This window comes from Thamnophis sirtalis, unplaced genomic scaffold (assembly GCF_051295495.1).
Source record: "Thamnophis sirtalis isolate CommonGarterSnake01/CBP01778 unplaced genomic scaffold, rThaSir2_p1.2 scaffold_1, whole genome shotgun sequence".
Taxonomy (NCBI): domain Eukaryota; kingdom Metazoa; phylum Chordata; class Lepidosauria; order Squamata; family Natricidae; genus Thamnophis; species Thamnophis sirtalis.
Genome location: NW_028261381.1, coordinates 103,714,208 through 103,733,005, shown reverse-complemented (window position 1 = coordinate 103,733,005; position 18,798 = coordinate 103,714,208). Strand labels below are relative to the sequence as shown.

Here is an 18,798-nt window from a genome sequence, read left to right as displayed (position 1 = left end):
TAGAAAAAAACACCCTCCATGGAATAATCTCTGGTACCCAAAAGGTTGGGGGCTGCTGTCATCGAGTGTTCATATATTATCACTTTAATATAGGTCTGGCTCAAGACTTTTCTTGCAGTTCTTGTAGTAATGGGCACATTTTAATGCCCATGACAAACTCTGGTTGTGGACTTGGAAACTGAAATACTGCCAGCTACCAAGAGAAAAGCACAGTGCTACGGGTGCATCACTGAAGAGTGGGCTCATGTTCCTAACACTTTTTTCCTTCTCACTTATGTACCGATTACTCACACATCTCATTATTAGCTACCCAACAGTTAGTCTTGCTCATATTGCAACATTCCTTATTTTTGTTTTTTAAGATAAAGTAGCACAAAATGATCCCTGGCCAATTCTACTGGGAATTCTCACAGCTTGTTTCTCTCTGTGAAAATACATCTTGCCATCTAACTGTTATACAATGATTAAAGCTAGCAGTCTTCACTGAAAATTGAAATCCAATGAACAAATACAGCCACTAGATCTGAAGAAGCAGAGCTGCTTGTAACTTACAAAAACCTGTGGGAGAAAAAATTCAAAGATGAATCTTCTAGCACTATTGAGCACCTTATTATTATCCTTCCATAGGCTTACAACAAGTAAACCTCTCCAGGTGCGTCCTCAATCAACTGAAGATAACTATCTTGACTTTTGCTTTGAAGAACTCATTTTTGTGTATCTCTGCCATTGTAATACATTATATACGTACATTAAAAAGATATTCTCTCTTTTGCAGGGAATTCTGGAAACCAAGGACTCAGGTAAGTTTTATTTATATTTATAACTCTTTTATAAATCACTGTTACTAAAGAAAAAAATCCCTTCTCATTCTTATGGGTAGAATGTGTCTTCTAAAGAAAGTTGTCATTTTGGCTATCAGTTATCAATTTTTTTCTAATGTCCTGAATTTTAGCAGATTATTTCTGGTTTATCCAGATAAGAGGAAAACTGTCAAATCTTTGAGTTTATAACACCTTTCCTTAATTTGACATCTGGAAATAGAATTCCTGCCACATAATTATACATAGGAGGCTTACTTCCTCCTTTTTCGAATTAAATCGGTCAGTATGTTAAGAGAAAATATTTTCACTTGAGGAATAGGATGGCTTATGTCCTTGGTTTTGGAAATCTCCTATCAAACTATCCAGTGCATAGATTTTTCATAGTCATAGGATCATTTCTCTTTTTAATTTTCAATAACAACATGGTTAATAAGATCTACCATTCATCTATACCCAATAGATTAAAGTCATACTATGTCCTACTTATTTTCTTTCTCAAAAAGAAGATCCCCTAGAAGTTACAAATACATATAGAAGAGCTATAACCCTTCTTCCCAGATTAAATAATAAGATTGGGATTCAACGTTATATATTTACAAAAATGCTTTCCCATATAATCAGCCTATTATTTATAATAATGCTACATCCCTATGATAACATACTTTACTCTGTAACATCAAATTTGATATCAGAGTTTTATTTTTTCTTAAGACTATTCACCTGTCATAATACAATCTTCAACAGCAATCCTTGTGAAACATGCATTTTCAATATATAGCGAAGGATTATAGACCTGACCTTGGAAGAGAGGTAGGAATGAGTGAGCCATTAAGGGGATACTTTCAGAAAACATTATTCAGAAATAAGAAAGCAAATTGCATGAGAAGGAACCCACAAATAATCCACTTCAGTTCCGTTTGGTATAAGAGAGACCAAGTCTGATTCACTTTCAAGATAGTTACATTCTACCTAACAAGAATAAAAAGCATCCTGCCGTGCTGTTTTGGCATCTTATGTCAATCAATGCGAAATTGATAGAGTTGTGGCATAATGAGGAAAGGGAATTTTTCAGCCTTTTGTCTACCCCATCCTCCTTCCTTGTGGCAGCATCCTCAGGCTGCAGCATCAGACAATCCATGCAAACAAGAGGAATAAAACGATCTTTGCCTGCAGCAGGGAAATGAAATGAAAGAGGTGTCTTTGTTTTATTTTTACTGTGGATCTCCAGGACAACTGGCCATAGTTTGACCTTCTAAGATCCCCACTCCTCCTTCCTTCCTTCCTTCCTTCCTTCCTTCCTTCCTTCCTTCCTTCCTTCCTTCCTTCCTTCCTTCCTTCCTTTCCTCCTCCTCCTCCTCCTCCTCCTCTTCTTCTTCTTCTTCTTCTTCTTTTATTGGATTTTTATTTTTAAACATAAAACAACATCAGTACATGAACAGTGTGGCATCTGGGTATAAATTATATTAATACTAACAACAATTGTTACATTAATCAAATTTGTATAATCCTAATATTAACATACTTGATTGTTTTAGTTATTCAATGTTTCTATGTTCCATTCATGTTTCTATGTTCCATTAATATTCTTAAACATGCATAGAAACACCACCTTTCAATCTCTCATCTTTCCATCTAGTTATTACTTATATTTAATTTATATAGATATTATAACTGCTTAAATTCTTACTTCTTACTTACTCTAATTCTTACTTCTACCTCTATTCTGACTTCTAATCAAATCACTTTAGTAATCCTAATATTAGTACACATATAATTAAGACATCACCTTTTTAAAGATGCATATTCTTATTTCTACCTATATTTCGAGTTTTTAATCAGGTCATAATTATATGAGAAAAAAGAAAAAAAGAAAGAAAAATAATAATTCTTTTCTATCCCTTCTTTAAGATCCATTCTTCTGAGGTGGTTAGAAAGTATCACAGCGTTAGGAGGTTTGAGCATTACCTCAAATCACAAATCATCTCAAAGCCATGTTTCAAAAAATTTCACAGGCTCCCTCTCAAGAGCTCTGCAGGAGAGCTTCAGACAATTAAGAGGAGCTCAGACAGCTGACAGCAGCAAATGCATTTTATTATTCCTGTTATTCTTCTTATCCCCTCAAGCACAAAAATTCAGCTGTTTTAGATTCTGGTGCAGGAGCTAATTCCAGAGATGACATTATGGTGCATTTGGCTTATCAGATCATCCTACCAGTTGAAATGACTCATGAAAAAAAATTCTTTGAGCTTGTCCTATTTTGTAATGTAAAACTCTACAAGAAAAAAGAAACCATCAAAATAATTCTTGCCACTCCAGACCACAGCTTCCTGCTGTGACTCCATAATGCTGTGACTAGACTGGATGTAAAATCATAAGACTAATCATATCTACTGGAATCAAGGGACTATATTTTTAATCTCAAAAGTATCTGCAGTACCATTTTCATCAAGGACGTGCAGTGACTAGAGGCGGGGAGGCGGGGCCTCACCAGTCTCCTCAGGAAAAGGAAAGAATTTTAAAAGATTTTTTTTAAAATAATTAAAGCCAAGGTAGTTGCTACCAGACTCCAAGTCACAGTGGCTTGGAGTCTGCTTAGTGTTAACTATAGGAGGAGGCGAGAGAACTATGGGCCTCCTTTGCATAAGGAATTTTTCGTCTTTTAAAAGTTAAGCAAGGGTTAAAAAACAAAAAAAAATTGTATGCTGAAGAGGCACTGATTCTCCCTCCTCCTGATCTGGGAGCAGCAAATCATGCCTTGTTGCAGTTGAGCATGCTTACGTTGGGCGGGTTATTTCGGAGGGCGCGCTTCAGATGAGGGTGAAGATTCCCAGTCCAGATTCCCTTCGCTGCAAGCCTTGCCGTCTCTTGCATCCCAAAGGTGGGTGGGTGTGGGAGCTTTGGTGGCCCCAATTCTTCTCTGGGGGTGTGTCTCCTGGGGCTGCTGGCTAGATAGACTCCCGGAGGAGTGACCCCTTCCCTCCTAGTCCCCCTCCCATCTCCACTTTACCAGGGGAAGAGAAGGAAGGGGCAGAGGCAGGGAGGGCAGCCTTGTTTGAGAAGAGAGGGGCAGCCCTCTCCCCCCACTGGGAGCCCCATCCTGCTCCCCTCTCCCCTTTCTTTGCCGGCTGCCACCTCACCCCCCTGCCTCCTCCGTCCCTGCTGCTGTGTCTGACAGGCATCTCGCATTTATGTCTGCCATAAACACGAGACGCCTGTCGGACACAGCGGCAGGGACGGAGGAGGTGGGGGGCAAGGTGGCAGAGCGCAGCAGTGGCGAGAGAGGCAGCACCCCCACCGCTGTGTCACAGGCATCTCGTGGCAGGGACGGAGGAGGCAGGGGGGCGAAGCGGCAGAGGCAGCAGCGAGAGAAGCAACCCCCGCTGCTGTTGCACAGGCGTCTCGTGGTAGGGACGGAGAAGGCCGGGGGGCGAGACGGCAGAGCCAGCAGCGACAGAAGCAACCCCTGGTGCTGTGTCCGACAGGCATCTCGCATTTATGTCCGCCATAAACGCAAGATGCCTGTTGGACACAGCGGTGGGGACATTGCTTCTCACCTCTGCTGCACTCTTGCCTCACCAGCCATAAACCTCACCACACATCACTGATTTTCAGACATGCCATTCTTTTCTTTCTCTCTCTTCTGCACTTCCGCTTGAATTCTTCTCCTTGCAAGAAAAATACAAAGATTTCATAGATACTTTTGCAGAAAAGGAAAAGGCCACTGTGTGGGTGAATATACTGTCAATGTGAAACCTGGAGACCATTTCAAGCTAAAAGGCAGTATTGCATATGTGTTCTGACCCCCACAGCCTGTGAATAAACCAGAACACAGGCTTGGCTGTTTACCACTGTTTAATTTACTGAGATAACAAATCCTTTGGCTGAGGGCCCAGGCAACTCACATTCAATAGAGTACCTCTGCAGCAACCCAAATAATGCAAACGAAGCAATGCAGATAGTCCAAAGGAACAGACACGGCTAGAATACATAAATAGATTTTCTTAACTACTAATTCGAATGGTTGTTTCCTGCAAATGTCCCCTCCCAATGCCTCACCTATAATCTCTCTTGGGAGGCTCCAATACACAACCACATGTGCTTAATCATCTTCTGTGAGTCTGCCTACGGAGTTGCTGCTTCCGTTTCTCAGCCCTTCTCAATCTAGCATCAGGGACAAACTGCCTTTGATCCTCCCCACTGCTCCATGCCTCAGGCACCTCCTGGTGGCCAACCAGCCTCTCTGGTCCTTGCTCTGAGTCTGAACCCTGCCCAGGGTCCTCCACATCGTCCAGGGCAGACTCATATGGTTCCTCGCTATCCAAGTCCATCAGCAACTCAACCAGATCCTGCTGGGCCACAACACATATGTATTCAAGAGCTAGCTTTTAAAAAAGACTTCCTGGATGACAATCTGAAGAAAGGATTCATCTGTCCTTTGTCTTCATCCACATCTGGATCATTATTTTTTTATTACAAAAGAAAAAAAATTCTTTGAAGCCTCTTCATGACTGTACGCTTCTTAACCAGGTGCCAATTAGGACCACTACTCGCTGCCACTCACATCTACTGGATAGTCTCCAGAAAGCAAACATCTTTGCTGAATTGGATCTGAGAAGAAACCATCAAAATAATTCTTGCCACTCCAGACCACAGCTTCCTGCTTTGACTCCATAATGCTGGCCGTAGACTGACTGTAAAATCATAAGCCTAATCATATCTATTGGATATGATCAGCAACTCAACCAGATCCTGCTGGGCCACAACACATGTATTCAAGAGCTAGCTTTTATAAAAGACTTCCTGGATGACAATCTGAAGAAAGGATTTGTCTGCCCTTTGTCTTCATCCACATCTGGATCATTACTTTTTTATTACAAAAGAAAAAGAATTCTTCTTTGAAGACTCTTCATGACTGTAAGCTTCTTAACCAGGTTCCAATTAGGACCACTACTCGCTGCCCCTCACATCTACTGGATAGTCTCCAGACAACAAACATCTTTACTGAATTGGATCTGAGAAGAACTTATAATTCCCAGTGAAAGAGGGCCATAAATATTTGACAACTTTTAGCACTCAATCTGGAAAATTTGAGTAATGCTCTTTTGAATGGTTAATTGCTCCATAATCTTCTACTGATTAATTGATGAAATATTTTCTGGTATTTTAGATGAATATGTAGTGCTTTACATGACACATTGATTTTTAGGGAAGATCTGTCCTCTATCAGAGTCATATCAACAATGTCCTTGTCACGTTCTGAACATGCGCTAAAATAAAGAGTTTAAGCGGGAAGCGCTTGACACCCGATTGGCTGATCTTTTGACAGCTCCTGTATAAAAAGGGAGCTGTCCAAACGAGCAGCGCGCATTCCTGTCTGAAGCTGGTTCTGAATGTTAGCCTGTATTTGTCAGGGAATAAAATTTGTTAGCCTTTATTCCCGTCTCCGCCTCAGTTCTTCTGGCTACCCACGGGTCCTGGTACACACCAGTCCTAGAACACTTTTATCAAAACAAGCTATATAAATGTGCATTTGACCTTCACCAGTTGGCTATTTGGGTTACTGGATGTCTACAGAACATGGATTTGGCTAAGTGCAATCAATTCACCCATAAAAAGGATCTAGAAATGTGAAAAACCTCCAGTAATTTTGTCCATTTTTATCAATGATTCATCCTTAATTTTGCAGAATGCCCCAAGCTATTCACTCAGCTTCTGAAAACAAGACAATTAAAATTAAAAAGTGAACTGCCTCCCAGAACGTGAAGACTCAGTTTTCATTGTAGCTGCTACTCAGAATCTCACTTACCCTTGGACTCTGCTTTCACGGGTGCTCTGAAGGCTTCAACAATGGTAGGGGACAGGGGTGGGTTCTGGCTGGCACTACTTCTGGTTTGCTCATGTGCCCGCTTTGCGCGCATGCATGCTTGATGCACACTGCCCACATATGCAGTGGAATAGAAATTATTCTGTGCATGCACAGAACTGAAACACAAGATGGTGGTGGTGGTGACCAGGAAACCAGTTCAGGGGCGTGGCAGGCCTGAGTTGCTGTGATATTTCTTGGTAATACTTAGCACCACATTCTTAAAGCAGAATATTTCAACTAGTATTACAACTGCCTAAAAGGGACACCCATGAAAGCTAAGAATGGGGAGACAATAGATTTGTTGATTAGATTTGCTTGCAACAAGAACAAGATCCATACACCAGGGCCACGAGTGAGGGCTGGTGTCAAGGACTATGTTTCATCCTGTCACATCTGTCACAGGGCTAAGAGTGTCATGACTAAAACCACCAAAATTAGTCCAGCTGCTCTTATCGCTGTTTGGTCTACGGATTCCAGTCTCCATGGATGTTATTATTAATATTCTAGCTGGTCAAAGGTATACCACAGTTTTGGTGGTAGATTTGTGGCTTATTTTAACCTCTACAAGGAGTTACTAATAACTCAAGAGGATGCATAACTTTTGCTAGGCCATGTTTTTTCGATATAGAAGCTGAGTCAATTGTGTGACCTCAGACTTCAGCACTCAATTTACACCCAGGGTTTAGAAGGCTCTTCTTCACTTCCTGGACATTTGTATTCATTCATCATCCTCTCATCATCTGGAATTTATTGAGCAATCAGAGAAAATAAACACTTGATTAGTGTTTGCATTGCTATGTCTCTTACCAGCAGGAAAAATTGGATTGAATTACAGTATTGCCTCTTGTAGGATTTTCCTATAACATCTTGCTGCACTCCTCTCTCATCATGCCACCATTTCAAGCAATTTATGGCTACAATCTCCACATATTGATGTCCAGAGTTCCTGCTTGCATTGTTCTTTTAGCAGTTTTTTCCAGAGAGGCAGGCTGCTCAACTCTTCTTAAAGGAAAAGGTGATGGGGGATTTGGAATACTTCCCTCTAAGTTGTTTACATTTTCCTTACCTAAGAAACCAGACACAAAATTTATCAAGTCCTTGTTATGTATCAGTTCAGTGGCCTTGTGTCTATGGTTGTCTAGAGTTTTCACTCAAGATTCCTTTCCTAGTTCATGGGGAGTTTCTCTGTCCCTTGCAATTTGTACCTGTTTCCCCACCTGACCCCCCAATGTTTCTGGCAGATGAGAAAGAACAATAGCAGCAATAGCACTTAGACTTATATACCGCTTCATAGTGCTTTAAAGCCCTCTCTAAGCAGTTTACAGAGTCAGCATAGTGCCCCAACAATTTGGGTCCTCATTTTACTGAACTCGGAAGGATGGAAGGCTGAGTCAACCTTGAGCTGAACTTCTGGCAGTTGGCAGAATTAGCCTGCCATTCTGCATTCTAACCTCTGCGCCACCACAGCTTTTCAAGAGAAATACAAAGTGGAATATATCCTAAACTGTAAATACAAAATGGAATTCTTAGAATATCATATTTACTCTGAATTAGAGAAGTCGTGAGAAGAGGTTAAAAATGCCCAAATTGTCTACCAGTTCTCTCTGGAATTCTTACACCTATTCCCACAATGTGCCATCAAAATCACCCAATCATGATCTTCAAGCCAAAGGAGAGTATGTCAGGTTCCAAAGGGTTAAGGAAAACAGTCAAACACAGAAACAGTTTGAAAATGAAGTTAGGCTAACCCCCCCCCCCCACACACACACCCATCACCTCGTGACCCAGAGTGAAAACCACCTGGCAATCAGTCATGGCTTGTTCTCAGTCAGTTATCAGTTATGGAGAGTTCTCAGCTGTATTGCATGTGGAGGGAGATCCCCAGCTGGTAAGCACGATTCATGGCAACTCCCACAGCTTCCCACCCGAATGGCAGCTCCGGGCTGACAGTGTCTTTGTTTCCTGCCACAATGGATCCTCCAATTGCAGGAGCTGTACCACATGAGGGAGTGTGTACTTACCACTCCATCTACTCTTCTCTTCTGGACTTACCTGCTGACTTTAGCAAGCTGGAAGGCCTCAATTAGTCAAGAAGAAGGCATTGTTATGTATCGATTGCAATGATGAATGTCCATTTTCATAGATGGGAAAGGGCAGGGATTCTGATTGGTATGAAATAATATAGACTTGACCTTGTGAATAGGGGGTGAGAAAGCCATTAAGGCGGGGGGACTTCTAAAAAAAGGTTATTCAGTACAGAGAAAGAATAAAGCATGAGAAAAAAATAAAAATAACTCCTTGATCTTTTTGTAGTATAACAATGGGGCAGACAAAAATTTGGTCAGGCTTTCAAGATTTCATTATTCTATCTGACTGTAAAAAAAGAATATCTTTGGAATCTCTGCCATGCTTGTTTCTTGACTGCCTACCTCCAAGGGCTAATAATATAATTGCTTGGGAGGTGATAATATTTTTCAGTTATTTTTCTCATTTTTCTTTGCAGGGGAAACCGACTTTTACCAAGATGATATTGTTTATAAAAGAAGAACACAGAGAAGTGCCATGAGCTGTAGTGGAAATTGTTACTGGCCCAGATCAGAAGATGGCCTGGTCAAAATCCCAGTTAATATTTCTCCTGAGTTTTGTACGTCTAAATCTCTTCAATGGGCATCCTTTCATACAGAAGAATTAAAGAACCATTTTCAATAGACAGCAACAAATAGAAACTGTTACTGATTTATTGAGGTTATTTTCCTATTCCTGCTGATCAAAGTCATAGCAAGCTTGATCATGCTGAGGATCATTAATAATAAAACAGAATTCTTATTGAATCAATAATAGGATAATTTTATAGTATTATTTTTAATTCTCCTATTTAAGTTTTGTTTGTACATTTTTAAACTGAAGAGTTGTATTAACGTTTTAAGAATAATTCCAAATGAAGAAAATGTCTGTAGTTAAGGATTGAACTGTGGAGTTCTTGGTGTTCTCTGAGACTGGCTGTTTCCATGCAGATGTTTCCTTACCGAAATAAGTAACATCATCACTACTTGCAAACAGCAAGCATCAATAATAGTAGCTGTAGTACTAAAATATATTATGCACAGTCCAAGTTAGGTTCAGGTGATAGCAAAAACCCATCTATCTCCAAGTGGGTTTTGATGATATATCAAAGATTGCAAGGGATTCCGAATGATAGCATTTGACATGGAATCAATAATAAAATATAGTCACATAAGCAGCCACCTTTATACAGAGTCAAACCAATGGTCTATCTAGCTCAGTACTGTTAACACTATAAGGCAACAACTTTTGAGGTCTCGATCACTTATAAAATAATTCTTGATGCCTACAGAAGGTCTTCTCAAAGGATTCTCTGCAAAACTCTTCCACTTTGTATGCATTTGTAAGAAGCAAATATAATCATTGTTTCCCATAAAACTTCTGCAATCTTCAAAAACCCTTCTAAGGTTGTTAACTTATAATTTCATTGCAACTGAAGAGTACAGTGATTAAACACATAGGAAATAATCATTTGAATGCTTTTAAATTAATTCAATTAAAGAAAATTCAGCTTTCAATGTGTCTGATCCCTTCCTTTATCTGACACACTGAAACACTTTTGCAGTGTGATCCCTGGTATACCATTCACTGGCTAAGTATTGTGGCTTAAAAAAAAATTCAAATCCTTAATCAGAAGGCTCCTTTTGATAAGATCTCATTGTTTGAAATGCTTAAATAAAGAATTCCTTAATAAATATCTATATGTAAAGGATTTCAATTTTTATTGGATGCTTGAAGTAGTAACAAAATACTGGGTTGTTTGTAACATGGTGAGGGTCGGATTTATTTGCAAGATGTTTTTATGACAAATAAAATGTACATAAACTTAGCAGAGTTATTAAATTGTTCACACGGCTTATGCAAATTGAATTCATCCTCTCCTTCGCCTTCAAACTGAATTCCTTCAGGGTAGTCTTTAAAAGAATTAAGTCTTGTGAGCTTTTTTTAGATCTATCCCATAGTCTTATTCACTTGGTGGTGATACTAACTCAAAATCATCACATCACCTCACATTCTTTTTCTCAGATACTTCTCTGATAGAAGTAATTTCAATGTATGAACTTTCATCTTTCTAAGTACACAAACAACTTCATGCAGATGCAGCTACACCTGTATGTGACATCAACATACATTTCAAGTATGTTGTAACTTTTCCCTCTGTTAGTTCAAAAGAAAGGCCTCAAAGTAATAATGGTTTCCAAATTTCTAAACGTCCTTGAAATTGGAACACACAGCCAAACTGGAACTGTTAAGTTCTGGGCAATGAATTGAGGCAAGGCCAGAGTGATTTCTAACAGCTCTTTATTTAATACTGCCTGTGAGGCAACTCAAACTCCCTGGCTGACAGAGCTCCTTTTATAGGAAAGTGATCAGGCAAACAACCAATCAGGAGACAGAATTTTCCCGCTCCAACAGAGGACCAGAATGAGAACTTCAACTGGCAACTACACACTATGTACAATACCTAGCAGGAACTACTTTTTAGCTGCACAATAATAAGGTTAAAAAAAAACCTGCTATTTGAGTGGAAGCCATTTAAATAATAATAATAACATTACAGCAATCTTTTATCAAACATAAATTTTATTTTCAAGAAGCAAATGTATTGACTATTAGAATAATCCCCAGAAGTGAGCAGTTTTCCCATATCAGCAAAAATGATTTTCTTAGAACTTAACATAATGTACCATATATGAGTTGTATTCATTTATCCCTTCTATAATCTTTTGTTTCAGCCGTAGAGCACAAAGATGTGATAATTAAAGCAATGGAAGAATTTGTAACCCTGACATGCATTCGGTTTATCAAACACACAGTAGAATATGACTACATAAACATTGTCCCTGGAGACAGGTAAGGAACATTTATCCTTCAAGAATTAACAACATATTCCTTCAGTTATTTCTGCTGTTGTATTTCTACGTGAAAACAAAGATTTGAGGTGTAAGATATGAGCACATATTATGTGGATTAAGCTCAATATATTTCTTAACAAAGATAATAATTCTTCAACCCATTTCCTAGAGCACACATGGGATATATACTTTTAAATTACAGACCCTTCCCTCACTTGTTAAAACTGCAATGATATTGCATTCCTAGCCTGACGCTTTAACCAGAATACAAAGTGGCTCTCAGATGTGCATAGTCTTTACAGACAATGATTTTCTATTCCTTAGAATATAATTTGCATAATGACCGCTTTCCCTTTCTGTATTATCAGATGCTGGTCCTACTTTGGAAAGATTGGAGGCAGACAGCACCTCAATTTGTTGAAAAATGGCTGCATGTATAAAGGATTGATTCAGCATGAGCTCAACCACGCACTAGGTTTTCTACATGAACAAACCCGCAGCGACCGAGATAATTATGTTAAAATTAACTTGGAATATGTTGCCAAAGGTAGGCATGTTAGCAAGGAGAGAGCATGTCAACTGTTGCCTAAAGTGAGTGGTCACTTTGGCATTTCTATTTCTTATGACTGTCTATCCATCAAAGCATTCTGGATGTAATATGCATTAAATCCATTTAGAATTGGGCAGCTGTACGCATATGCCTATGAGCACGCAACCCACAGCCATTAATGTCTAAACTGCTGGCAACAAAATATGAGGGGGTGTACTTACTTCTGTGGTATACTGTATATATTATACGACCCAAGGCAATTTAGCCAGAATCAGAGAATGGTTTCCAATGAAGATTTAATTAGGCCTAAGAATTTGGAAAATAGCAATAGCAATAGCAGTTAGACTTATATACCACTTCATAGGGCTTTCAGCCCTCTCTAAGCGGTTTACTGAGTCAGCATATTTCCCCCACAGTCTGGGTCCTCATTTCACCCACCTTGGAAGGATGCAAGGCTGAGTCAACCTTGAGCCGGTGAGATTTGAACCACTGAACTGCAGATAACAGTCAGCTGAAGTGGCCTGCAGTACCGCACCCTAACCACTGTGCCACCTCAGCTCTTGGCAAAGAAAAGTTCAGACTAGTCTGAGATGCTAAAGTTTTCAAAGCAGCCAGAGTGTGACTTCAAAATGAATCTTCCTCTGAACATAGTCCTTGACTTAGAACCATAATTGGGATCAGAACTTCTGTCATTAAATGATGCTGTTGTTAAGCAAGTCACCCCTGGTTTTACACCTTTTTTTGTCATGGTCATTAAGGGAATCACACAATCATTAAACAAATCACATTTTCCTATTGATTTTGCTTATTGGAAGCCCCCTGGGTTGGCCAGAAATGGTGATCACGTGGCCCTTGGGATGCTGCAACTTCCCTAAATGCATGGCAATTGCCAAGTGCCCGAATCATCTGTACAAGAACTGGTTGTAAGTTACTTTTTTTGAATACCAGTCACTATACAAATAGTCAGAAAGAGAGGACTACCTGTAGTTTTTCCAGTTATCTGCAAACAATAAATTCAGTTAACAATTTGTGTCAAAATGTACGGTAGAAGCTACGGGACTATGCTTTTCTTTGTTTCTATATGGTTTGTATTGGTCTGAGCCTCCTAGAGACTTCAAGGTTGCTTCTTAAATTAACCTTCAGATTCTACATTAGCTATGGGTCAGTAGGAGACACTGCATTACTTGTTTTGTCCTTATTGGGAGTTTTCAGAGCTAGATATACTAGAAGCTCCACATCCAATTCTTTAATGAGATTTTAACCTACAGTAGTATGGAGGATACCTAGCTTGAAGAGGTCCAATAAGGACAAAATGGGACATGGGACACATCTATTGTTCAGTAACTAATACGGTATAACATCCAAAGTGTAGGTAAAACTTGGACCTTCAGTTGTGGTGGGAAAATAAAGTGCAAATTAATACTGCTTCTGATTTCCAGAAAGCATAATAAAACAAAGACGCTTTCAGAGGTCTTCAGGGATAAGCTCCTTAAAACATGGGTGAAAACTTTCCTGATCTTTTTCAATTTTTATAGAATAAAGGCTTTACTCAGATGTTCGAATCTAAGGATTCAGTTCCACCTGAGAAACCATGACTCCAGAGCTGAGATATTCCTGCTTTCTTTTTATTTTATTATTAAATGATTAATGGCCATGTAATAAAGCCTTACTTTGTCTTGCAAATTGAGAAGCAAACACAGTGGTAATAAAGCAAATATGGTAGTTGTAAAGAACATGTGATGGTTATAAAGTGAATGTGGCAGTCATTAAGTGAATCCATTGTTTGTAGTGACTTTTTTTTTTGCTTGAAACCAAAAGTAACACCGGTTACAGAGAAAATGTGTTGTGCTAAACATTGCAGTCATGTGGCTATTATATGCTGCAAACAACCATAAATGTGAATCAGTTGCATGTATCCAAAATACGATCACATGACCATTTGGGGCCCTTTAGAATTTCAAATCTGAGTGTAAGCCGCCCCCGGGGGGGGGTAGGGAAACTTCAAATGATCACTGAGTAACTGGACAATCATTTGATGGCACAAGGCTCCTGCCTTGATCAGGGGGTTGGACTAGAACAGTGGTCACCAACCAGTGGTTTGTGGACCACTAGTGACCCGTGAGAAAATTCTGGTGGTGGTCCACATAAAAATTATTTGCATCTTTTATATTACACTAAATACTATTTATCTTTTTTTAAGTTCATATTAGTGGTCCGTGGGATTTAAAATTATGAATTCAATGGCCCTTGAGGTCTGAAAGGTTGGTACCCCTAGACTAGAAGATCTCCGAAATCTCCCTTCTATCCCTATGATTTTATAGCATAATGGCTGAATTCACTCATCTATTATATATGTAGTATTAATTCTATGTTTTATTAACAGTTTTAATGGCTAATCGTCTGATGTGATGTGAGTCTGCTGTGCTAATATGCTAAGATTGAATTAGATTCCATTAACAAAATCTTCTTGCAGGATAAAGTTTAAAAGCAATCAGGAATTCACAAAGTGACAGTTAAAATATCGCTATGCTCACAAATCCTTAAATCTAAAATAGCTTGATGCAAACCAGCCTTACTCATTTTTTCTCTTTGTGTTTGCATTAATTTGTGTTTGCAAATCTGTTTATTATTTACTTTAATATATTTCAGGAGAACAGGGGAATTTTGAAAAAGGGAACACCACCAATCTGGGTCTTCCATATGACTATGATTCAGTTATGCATTATGGCGCGTAAGTTTATTGACTAGACTGAATTTTTATATTCTCCTTTATTGTTGTCTAATTTGCCCTCTCTCTCCAGCTCCTACTTGGAGTAGTTGACTGAATTTATATAGTCACCCAACTTCAGCACCATAACTACTGGCACATACAACAGATAGTAAGCAAAACAGAATAATCAGTTTCAGTTAAAATCCAAGCTTTGACTCAGAGCATTTTCTCTTTTCTGACATAATTCTTTGTGATTATAGGAGAAGAAAACTACGTCATTTTCATATAAGAATCCTTCTTTTTAAAATCAGAACAAAAATATTCTTTCTATTTTCTTTTTTTGAGAGCAATGTTTAATTTCTAAAAAGTAAGGAAGCAGAGAGAAGGCCAGAGGTTTAAATCGGAAACATAGTTATGTAATTCTCTTCTTGCTCAGACTTTCAACTGTCATGTTTGCAACTTCGTTCTTTTTGGTAACAAAACTGTAACGCAGCAGAGTCATGACTGAAGGCCAAGTTATTCTAAAAACTCAGTTAAGGGTTAGGTGTCTGGACATCAGTGGTGTGATACAACCGGTATGCCCTGGTACAGGCATACCAGTGCCTGCTGGGAGCACCAGGTACCGGTACGGTGCTCTGGAAGGCCCACCTGCCTCCCCGCCCTCCTTACCTGTATTTGAGCCGATTGGGGCTTCCGCGCATGGAGCATATGGTGCCTGTGTGATGCTCTGCCAAGCAACTGGAGCATTGTGGAGCATCGTGGGCAGTAAGTATGCATGCGCATGCTGCGCATGTGCATGTGGTGGATGCCTGGCCCCATTGCACCCCACCAATTGCAACAGGATCTGGAACCCACCACTGCTGGACATCTGTAGTTTGTTACCACTCTTGGGTATGGGGTTAGCAGTGTATGAGAACCAATAACACAATTGTCACTTGGGGGGAGGAGCCATAAACAAAACTAAAGAGGCTTCATGGAACTTTTGGCTGAAAAGCATGGTTAAGTGATACTTCTTTGTTCATTATTCAATGGCTTTAGGAATAATTTGCCCCAAGTTAAGGAAAGACTCAAAACACCTGAAACCAATAGTTTCTCCTCTAATTCAACAAATCCCCCCCCCAAAGCAAGAAAAAAAGTAGAACCAGACCAATTCCATTGGCTATAAGAAGTTTTTTTGTTATCTAATTAATGGTCTTTGGTATTATCTGAGTTTGGTTGTTTTCTTGCAGATGTTTCATTATTAGCTAACATAATCAGTGGTATTGTAATGCTAGTGATAACATTGATTATCTAATTTAGCTAATGAAACATCTGCTAGAAACCAACCAACCTGAGAGAGCACCAAGGACTCCTCATTTCATCCCTGAGCTACAAATATTCTCCTTTATTGTTGTCTAATTTGCCCCCCCCCCCAACTCCTACTTTGACTATTATTTTTTGGAAATTCTTATTAAAACAACAGTGGGGTTTTTTTCTGCTTCCAATGGGAGAGAAAAACTCTCCTTTCCATATTGTTGTCAAATTCACTTCTCATGCTTATATGTGACATATTTTTTTTAGATATTATCCTAGAAATTAATGGGTTAGTTTTCTTGGATTTTATCCTGATCCTGATTTTCCAGGATTGCCATTCATATATTACATAAGATACAGGCTGTTAATAAATTTGCCAAATTAGACTTTGTAATTTGTACCTGGTTTTTTTTGTAGGTATGATTTTTCTAATACTGCTGGAAAACCAACCATTATCCCCATTCCTAATGGATCTGTACCAATTGGTCAAAGAGTAGGGCTGAGCAACTTAGATGTGAAAAAAATCAATAAGCTGTACAGCTGCAGTGAGTAATAAAGTCATATATCACAATTCACTTTTCATCTTAATGTTATGAATTTTTATAACATTGAATTGCAAGGCAGCCAAACTTAATAAAATAATTGGACATTGCACGGCATTACTCAACAAAGTGATTCAGTAGTAGGGAATAATTTACTCTACATCTGTTAATTAAGAGAAAGTTTAAGACAGCGTGAATTGGCTGAACGTATGGAGTATTTTGTATAAAGTTGAAGAATAGCTGCGAATGTGATAAGAGCAATATGTGATGGAAAAAATGCATTCCATCTTAGGGAGTGATTCTGGAAGTAAAATAAGGATGCATGATATCATCTTGATTATTTAATGTGCTTATGATTAAAGAAATGTATACAGACTATTTCTGGTGACTTAGCTGGAGACATGAATATTTATGTGCTTGAGAACTCAGTTTATAGTAAATGCAGGAGAAAATATGGATCTGAAAATGTATGCATTAAAGATAAAATAAGTGAAATATTAGAATGAGTAGATAAATTGGTGTACCTAGGGAGAATGTTTACCAAAGATGTGGAAATAAAAGGAGAAATGCTACAACATGCAAATATTGGTAAGAAAACAGTGATTTTATTATAAAGAATTAATGCTTCTTGCAAAAGTAAAAACAACTTGGTATAAAACGTGCTTCTGTCCATTTTGATATATGGAAATGAGCATTAGCTATGTTACAAGACATGTAAAATTAAATTCAATGTAACAGAAATGGGTTATTTAAGAAAAGCACATGATAAATAAGTAAAATGGATCAAGAATGAATGGATAATAAATGAATATGGATGGAATACAAGACTGAGTCACCGGTTTGTTCACATAAATTAAATAAAGATCAATTCTTAGAACAAATATATAAAATAAGAGTGAGCAAATTGAAAAGATGGGAACACTGAAAAAGTGATAATTCAATGAAGTTGAAGAGATCCTGAGAAAAAGAAGAGTGAGAAATTTTAAGGAATAAAGGACCATGTATGAAATGGTGTATGGTGATGGTGGAAGCAAGATTTGCTTATATACATAATGTTTTTATGCATTGCATAACACTTCTTATTTGTAAACACTCCTTATTTCTAGAAGAGAGTAATGTTATAGAGATGCATGAATTTATGTATGCATACTTATGAAATCTCCTTATGGATCTTTTCAAACAATGAGATACTTATTGCACTGATTATTGCACTACAGAGATTACTATAGATTTTCAATCTGAAAATAGTTATAGGAGGAGGGTGTAATCCAACTGATTTTTTGGGAGGCATTTAGTGCTTGAAGTAGCTGGAAAAAAACAAGGGATCTCTGGAATGGAAGAAAGCCAGGATGCATTTGTACCCAATGTGAATTATAGCTTTGGTGTCATTAAACAGAAAATGAACAGAGGATACACAATCATCCAAATAAAGCACGCAAAAAAAAAAGGTGCTTTGTATTATGGATCTCAATTAGAAATAAGATGGAAAAACAATGGCTCCATAAAATCTATTGAATAACGGAGCTATTTCAGAAACAGTGTGGCCATGAGAGGTATGCCACTGTTAGAATGTCATCTGAACTCAGGGAGATGTGCTATACACTCCATACTGAACCAAAAAGATAATACATTTCCTTGGATTCCAATCGTATTTCTCAGACAAGGATGTGAGTTTTCCAGCATTGGAGGTTTGTGGCTGATGCAAACATGTAATCTGTAATTTATTTCTCCTCATCACTTCCCTCTATTTGTCTCTAATTATGGAAGTTCCAAATGGAAGAACCTCATATGATGCTTCCAATGCAACTGCAATGGATTCTATTTTCATGTTGGAAGCCCTGAGGCACTTCCGTAGTGAAAGGATTAGACAGTAACATCACCATTGCCTAAGGCATAGCCACTTGAAGTCTTCTTTCATGTCCCCATTAATGAGCCCCTGAAGTGGTACCTATTTACCTGCTCATGTTTGCATGCTGTTGTACTGTTAGGTTGGCAGACGCTGGAACAAATGACAGGAGCTTATCCCACTACACAGCAGCATTTGAGCTTTGAATCCGGGCTTGCAAATTGGGAACCAAGTGGTCTAACCACCTGGGC

At 38.7% G+C, this 18,798-nt stretch overlaps 1 protein-coding gene across 1 annotated transcript in view; it reads left to right on the top strand.

The window, feature by feature from the left end:
• Nucleotides 1–532: 532 nt before the first annotated feature.
• Nucleotides 533–18,798, top strand: part of LOC106537953 (astacin-like metalloendopeptidase) — a 28,657-nt gene continuing 10,391 nt past the window's right edge. Inside the window, exons 1-7 of the mRNA XM_087722344.1 lie at nucleotides 533–652; nucleotides 776–800; nucleotides 9,191–9,331; nucleotides 11,487–11,604; nucleotides 11,975–12,153; nucleotides 14,806–14,887; nucleotides 16,577–16,704. Coding sequence (XP_087578470.1) covers nucleotides 581–652; nucleotides 776–800; nucleotides 9,191–9,331; nucleotides 11,487–11,604; nucleotides 11,975–12,153; nucleotides 14,806–14,887; nucleotides 16,577–16,704 — 745 coding nt within the window. The 5' untranslated portion in view covers nucleotides 533–580. The remainder of the gene's footprint in view (nucleotides 653–775; nucleotides 801–9,190; nucleotides 9,332–11,486; nucleotides 11,605–11,974; nucleotides 12,154–14,805; nucleotides 14,888–16,576; nucleotides 16,705–18,798) is intronic.